At 36.5% G+C, this 7,670-nt stretch overlaps 1 protein-coding gene across 1 annotated transcript in view; it reads left to right on the forward strand.

Annotated features, from left to right (window-relative positions):
- LOC109232748 (urea-proton symporter DUR3) overlaps window positions 4,345–7,670 on the forward strand; it is an 8,578-nt gene continuing 5,252 nt past the window's right edge. Inside the window, 7 exon segments of the mRNA XM_019398487.1 lie at window positions 4,345–4,566; window positions 4,969–5,113; window positions 5,181–5,399; window positions 5,475–5,618; window positions 5,621–5,739; window positions 5,830–6,071; window positions 6,147–6,447. Of these exon segments, the coding sequence (XP_019254032.1) occupies window positions 4,378–4,566; window positions 4,969–5,113; window positions 5,181–5,399; window positions 5,475–5,618; window positions 5,621–5,739; window positions 5,830–6,071; window positions 6,147–6,447 (1,359 nt within the window). The 5' untranslated portion in view covers window positions 4,345–4,377.

The raw sequence follows: 7,670 nt of genomic DNA on the forward strand, positions 1-7,670 counted from the left end.
ATTTAGATTAATCTAAAATTTGTATCTTATTGTTATTGGTCTTCATGACTTTAACATTAGGCTTGTATGTTTTGCTCTTTGAAAGTAATTTGTATATACATGAAGGAGTAATCTTTTAAATATTAGATTGATGAACTTTCTTGATTAATTATTTTCAGGGAGGTAAAATATATCTTCATATATTTTTAAAGAAATTATAATTTTCTAATTGTTTGAAAATTAAGACATTTTAGTTGTATCTCACAACAACTTTAATACTATTGTATTATTTATATTTGTAAAAACATACTAGATATTTTTTTATGAGTTCTTTATTTTCGTTTTAAATTTCTTAAACTTTAATAGACTTTCTATTTATGCGTAATTTTTAAATTAAAAAAATTAAAGATATATGGGGCTTACACATCGTCCCGTAGTAAAATGGCTCGCCTCACACACCCGCCTTTGAAAATACTATTTGAACGTAGAACGCCTGCTATGATGAAAATAAAGAAAATTCGCATGCTAAGTATTGCAATTATCTATACCCCTTTAAAATTTAAATTATCTCAAACAAAATAAAAAAAATTAAATGTTTATGTAGATAATTAAAATACTTGGATGTCTCTCCTGCAACTGTTGTTCATCTCATGTGTAGCCGTTACCTATGAATGCAAATATTATTTATGGTTAACCTAAAGCATATTTTTTCGTTTATATTTGGCCTCATTGACCCTACATTTTGTTCAGTGAGACTCGGTGAGTACCTGATCTATTCAATTCTCTATATATTTGTCTTCTTCTTTGGAGACAAGTATCACTTGTGACGGTGAGACTAGCTTGAATTACCGTTCATTCCTTGCTTTTGTTGAGCCACACCTCAACTTTTGTGATGGCTCATTTTGCATTATTCTTTTGTTACCAATGTCGTGGTCCAACGCCGGTCATATTCTTTTTTTGCACCTAAAGGTTCACGATACTCACGTGGTTAGAAATTATGTTTAGTATTTATGGGTCGACATTTTGTATAATCTATAAATAAAAAACTTATGAGGAAGAAATGAAATAGATGTCTATTTATTTTTTGCTAAAGATAAAGAGATGAATTATAGAAATGTACAAAGACAATAAATGAAAAACTAGCGAGTAAGACATAGAGAGATCATGGAAGACCTCATATCTTCTTTTTGCAGTTGAAGAAAGTGAGAAGAAAAAGATTACAAACTAGAAGATATAGATATTGATGTAAATTGCATTAATTCGCAGTTGTTTTAACTAAAATACGTAATTTGAGTAAATTTTAAAGAAATAAGATGGAAAAATAACTAAAAATTTGCATGAGTCAAATCATTAATTTGTATCGAATTGCAACAATTTCTCAAACAGCTGAAATTGATATATTTGTGGAAGTTATCAAAAACCTTCGCAAAAAACTGCCATAATAAGAAAAAAATTGAGGAGGTTGGAACAAACGCCACAAATTAAATATATAGTAGGGGTCTTTTATAACTCCCACATTTAAACCGCCGCAATAAGAACTATTTTGTGGGGGTTGGCTCAAACGCCACAAAATAAATGTATAGTGGGAGTTTTTTATGACTCCCATAAATAAACCGCCACAATTTGACAAATTTTTTGTAGTGTCATCTTTTCCCCGACTCAGGTACTTCTTTCTTTTGTCTGTTCGAGGACGAACGGTTGTTTTAGAGGTGGAGAATGTGACGATCCAAAGGGTCATCACTTGTTCTTACTCCTTCTGTGCTTCCGAGGCCTTGAAAACCTCATTTAAGGTTGCCTCGATTTGCGCGCGTAGCCGAAAAGCTTAAATATGAATTCTGTGTGAAAAAATGCTAAATTTTGATATTAATATGAATAAATTTGACTTCGGTCAATATTTTGGATAAACGGACCCGGACCCGTGATTTGACGGTCCCGGAGTGTCCGTGGAAAATATGGGACTTGGGCGTATGCTCGGAATCGAATTCCGAGGTCCCAGGCCCGAGAAATAAATTTTTGTGTGAAATTATTTTCTGGAAATGATTAAGGAAAATGAAAATAAAATTTGATTAAATGACTATGGTACTGGGCTCGTATTTTGGTTCCGGCGCCCGGTACAAGTCTTATATATGGTTTAAGCGCTTTCTGTAAAGTTTGGCTGAAAATGGACGTCGTTTGACGTGTTTCGTTTGACGGTTGAAAACGGACGTCGTCTTGTTAGTTGAGTAGAGGTTTTTTCAGCAACTTCTTCTATTACCGGTGCACTCTCTAAGACTTGAATACCCAAAGCTTGTTCGTTGTCAATCTCTATAATGCTTTGTCCTTCCACTTGAATAGAATCAAATGTTTGAAGCACCTCCTCAGTTATTGGTTGAGCTTCAACCACATCTATTTCCATTATCTGTTGGCATTTGTCTTGATTGTCATGTTGAGTTTCTCTATTGACATGTTCAAAGGTGCTTGTAGAACCAAAAACTCTTTCCGAAACATCAACAATGAAACGACAGCCCTTGAAGAGTGAATGACTTTTTAGTAACTCTATACATGTGTGAAGATCTAAATCTTTGGATACAAGCATTCTCTTGCTTGTTCCCAGGTTGATATCAAACCATATCATTACTTCAAACTTGTCTCTATCCAATTCAATAACTTCAAAGACCTGTTTAATGAAATCTTCAAATTAAATTGCCTCAGGTACTAGAACAAGCTTTGTTTGATGATCAAGATACTTACAATCTGCAGTCCATCTACCATTAAAAGCAACTATAATACATATTGTTTCCATCCTGCAAGTTAGGAAAATGGGAAATTCAGGACATATTTATACAGCAATCGTGAAGTTAAGGACATGATGTCCTAAACTTTATCAATACAACTTGCAAAACATAGGACACTATGTCCCTAATATTTAGAACAGTCACGAAGTTAAGGTACTCTATGTCCTGAATATTTACACAGTAGTCATGAAGTTAAGGACACTATGTCCTTAATATTCAGAAGAACAGCAAAAAAATTAAGGACATCGTGTCCTTAACTTTTTCAATACAATTTGCAAAAACAGGACACTATGTCCTTAATATTTAGAACAACAGCAAAAAAATTAAGGACATCGTGTCCTTAACTTTTTCAATACAATTTGCAAAACAGGACACTACGTCCTTAATAAAAAAGAATTTCGTTTAGTTACGGCAATTGCGAACACACATACTCTTCTACGCCCAAAAGAAGAAGTCATTCATTACAAAAATCATTCATTCAAAAACAACTCGAGGGCCTTTAGTTTGCCTACCTAAGCCTCTCCATCTGAGCTTAGGGTTCAAATTTGATCAAAATGTGTTAAGCAACATTTAAGCAAAACCCAATGGACCTCAACTCATGCATACTATATATACGATGATCAAGATGGTCAGACCGTTCCCAATTTAATTAACATGCACGCTTCAAATGAAATATAAGTCGAACCACACATCTCAGTTATGAGTTTTAAATTTTAGGATAGAGATATTAAGTTTTAGTAACTGGGTTCTGATTTTAAATTTTGTACATATTTATTGAAATTTTTATTGCAAACTCAAATTTCAACTAAATCTATTGGACTCAGCTAAACCCTTAGCTTAGCTTCTAATTCCGCCTCTGAAGTGGAGTGATAGCGAGTGGATTTGTTTGGAAAAAATTAAGGGGAAATACTATTTAAAAGAAAGTCATGGGTTATGCGGTCGAGGTCGGGTGCAGTTACTTAAACATTAGTTAATGATTAGTGTCTTGTAATTTCTTGATTTATTCGTGTTAAGTGTTTCTTATTTCTGAACTTGTACTATGAATTTTAGAAAGTAAAATGTTCTTAAAATATTTTACTTAATACATATGGTGTATTCTTAAAAGCATGTACTAGGTACAATTTCGCTAGACATCTCTGTGAAGCAGAATCTAGTAGCTATAGCTTTTATGGAATGTATTTACAACCTTACTCTAAAAATCCCATATTTAAATTCGATAATCAAAGGATGGCGTACTTTATTACACAATTAATCACTCATAATACTACAAAAACTAATCTTTCGGTTCTTATTTGATGGAACTATTCAACCAAGAAAATATCCAGCTACTCCAAGACAAAAGATTCTGAAAGCCATGAAAGTGACCCTTGAATCTGTCACTGCCAACTTGAAGATTCATCTAATACTTCCATTGAAAACTCCATTTTTGGTTTGACTTGCACAAATTTCCATAGATTTTGTAGTAATTAAGTAGTACATATATAACGTCACAAGAAAATTCCAAGTTGCTGGCTCTAAATTGATTTTTTCTTAAGTAGGACTAAATCAGTTGACTATCAATACGAAGATTCTTACACCTTAGTTCTTATATGAAATCAAGAGATGTATTAATTATCAGTTCATCATGAGTCAAATGGCTTCAAACTGTCCACCTTTTCAATTTTCATCAAAATATTATAGTGTTTCTGGAGATGGGGATAGTTGTGTGAGGCAAAGCAGCTTTTTTGGAGGAAAACCTCTTGTTAATCAGGGTGTTGGCTACTCTGTCATTCTTGGTTTTGGAGCTTTTTTCGCAGTCTTCACTTCTTTCCTGGTATGTATTCTAGTTTTACTTTTCCTTTTCTCTTTCTTGTACGACTTTTTATATTTTTCAAGTGTCAGCGTATAGGCATTGTCTGTGGAGCAACCTTTTCCAATTGTCCTTCTTTTATAACTGGTTTTATAAATTTATCTGGCTTATCCGGAATCTGTAGAATACATTTTCTGCCATAATTTTAATTCCTAAAGAATATTCATCGTCTGTGGAGCCACTTTGCTTATTATCTTCTTCAACTTATCCAATAGTGGATTGATCAACGATAAATGTTCCTTCAATTGGCAAGGCACAAAATCATAGTCGCATGTGTGAAATACTTATTTGATTCTCTTTGGCATATGGGCTTATAGCTTTATCATCTTTCCTATTTGTAATTTTCTATATATGCGTTGCTATAAGGTTTGGCTGGAAAAAAGATATGTTGGCTCCCGTCATACATCAGAATGGTTCAACACAGCTGGTAGAAATATTGCTAGTGTAATTGTGTCTCAGGTACCATTGTTATTGTCAATGTAACTGGTCTGTGAAATCGTGAAAGCAAGGTTTGTAATGGAAACTCCAAAGATGAAGATAATTCATAATTCTGCTGTATACTTAAAAACTTCTCTTTGGGCAGGCAGCTGCTCATCTTGTTTTTCTGGGGTTTTGCTTCTTGACCAACATTATAGTAACAGCCATGCTGCTTCTTGGTGGATCAGCTGTCGTTAATGCACTCACTGGCGTCAATATATATGCTGCAAGTTTTCTTATCCCTCTTGGTGTCATAGTTTACACCTTAGCAGGAGGGATAAAAGCTACTTTCTTGGCGAGCTATATACATTCTGTCATAGGTATCTAAATTTTACTCTAGCTTTTTACTCTTTTTCACGCGCTCAACTAAGATATTTTCTGGTTGTTGATTTCAGTACACGTGGTTTTAGTCATCTTTGTGTACCTAGTATATGTTGCTAGCAATGAACTTGGCAGCCCAAGCCTGGTTTACAGACGTTTATTAGAGATAATAGCAAGCAAGTCAAGAAATTGTCAAGAGCCAATCTCCCATGTTGGACAATCTGTGGTCCTGTTACTGGGAATTTCAAGGGGTCTTATGTTACTATGTTGAGTTCAGGTGGTCTTGTCTTTGGTATCATCAACATCGTGGGAAATTTTGGCACAGTTTTCGTTGACAATGTAAGTTCTTTCGTATAATTTAGCAAGAAACTAGCTTATGGAATGTCTCTGTAACCATCATTTCCTAATAACCAAAATATTGAAATGTAGGGGTACTGGGTAAGTGCCATTGCTGCAAGACCATCATCGACGCATAAGGGCTATTTGTTGGGTGGTCTAGTTTGGTTTGCTGTGCCATTCTCTTTGGCAACATCACTAGGTCTTGGAGCATTAGCTCTTGATCTACCAATAACAGCAAGTGAGGCTAGCCATGGACTAGTTCCTCCAGCTACAGCTATTGCTTTGATGGGAAAAGGGGGGTCGATTCTTCTCCTCACATGCTCTTTATGTAAGTGCCTAATCAAGAATTACGCGTGGAAAATGTTCTGCTACCTTTTCAATTATAAGACTTCTTCTGTATTTATTAGGGCTGTCACATCAGCTGGTTCATCTGAGCTAATTGCAGTCTCTTCATTATGTACATATGACATATATCGTGCATACATCAATCCGGATGCAAGTGGAAAACAAATTCTAAAAGTTTCAAGAGGAGTTGTGTTAGGATTTGGCTGTTTCATGGGCATTTTAGCAGTAGTTTTAAACAAGGCAGGGGTTTCTCTAGGTTGGATGTACTTAGCCATGGGAATTTTCATAGGATCAGCTGTTCTCCCAATTGCTTTCATGCTTTTATGGCGAAAAGCAAGCAGTTTTGGTACAATGCTAGGGACAGTTTGTATAGGGTTAAATTTGGCTCATAACGCCCCCACGCCAAACGGGCACGTCCCTTATAATAAGGGCGACCCGAGTGAGGGCACGGCCCAAGTTGGTGAAGAAGAAGTAACGTTGTTTAGTGCCTGACCTTTTTACTGAGTAGAAGCCACCAACTTTGGTACCTTTTTGATTATTTCGAGGGAGGCCTCCTACTATATAAAGGAGACCTCCACATTGTAATAGGGGGATTCTCGGATAATACAATTTCTCTCTCTATCTCTCTCTCTTATCTCTTTCTTGATTTTCCAACCATTGCTTCCCTCTTAAGCTAAGTCTATTTCATTACGCACTTACAGATCTACAAACATTCTTGAAGCAATAATCATCTCTTGGGCTTATTATATTTGATTACGATATACCCCTATATATTTTCGATTGTTTTTAAGCTTATAAAATACGAATATAATTTTTGAGCTAAACAATTTGGCGCTGTCTGTGGGGATTTCGAGAATCAAAACCATAGTATCCACCTAGAGATCAACCAACTACCACTCTCTACACCACACAAATACAGAAAATGGCCGAAAATAACACAAGATCGAAAGCTATATTGGGTGTCACTACCAATCTCCTTGGCCCTCTCAACGAGGCCAGTGACGATGGCATCCTGAATGCAACCCCTAGCATCACACCGGGGGCAGAGATCTCACCTTCCCCATCCGAAGGTCTGACGATCTTGCACAAAAAAGGAGCTTCCACATCTGCGGCTACGGAAGCCACCTCAGCGGTCAAGAGCTACTGGAAAGATGGCTAACAAGCACTCTAAGTGGCTTGGCTGAGAGGTCACCACAAAATAACATCGGATGTACACCAACGGTAGGTACCACTGCTGCAGTAGGTGAACCGGAAGTTACACTAGCAAATAACAAACCCATCGAGACACAGACCAACGATGGCACGCTAACAGCCATCCTAAAGAAGATGGAAGAAATGGAAAACGAAAACAAGGCGCTCCGCGGTCAGATGAAGGAACATCAGGAGAGGGTCGACAAGATCCCCGGCGCTCCCAAGTTGCTACCAAAACGCGACGTGGGAAGGTTCGTTGAACAACCATACACCGAAGAAGCTGCTCCTCACTCCACCCCAAAAACCTTCAAGATGCCACCCTACTTAAGGGTATATGACGGAACCAAAGATCCCGAGGATCATCTGATCCACTACGTCACCGCTGTGAAGGGCAA

The sequence above is a fragment of the Nicotiana attenuata genome, chromosome 9, assembly GCF_001879085.1.
Source record: "Nicotiana attenuata strain UT chromosome 9, NIATTr2, whole genome shotgun sequence".
NCBI classification, from domain to species: Eukaryota; Viridiplantae; Streptophyta; class Magnoliopsida; order Solanales; family Solanaceae; genus Nicotiana; species Nicotiana attenuata.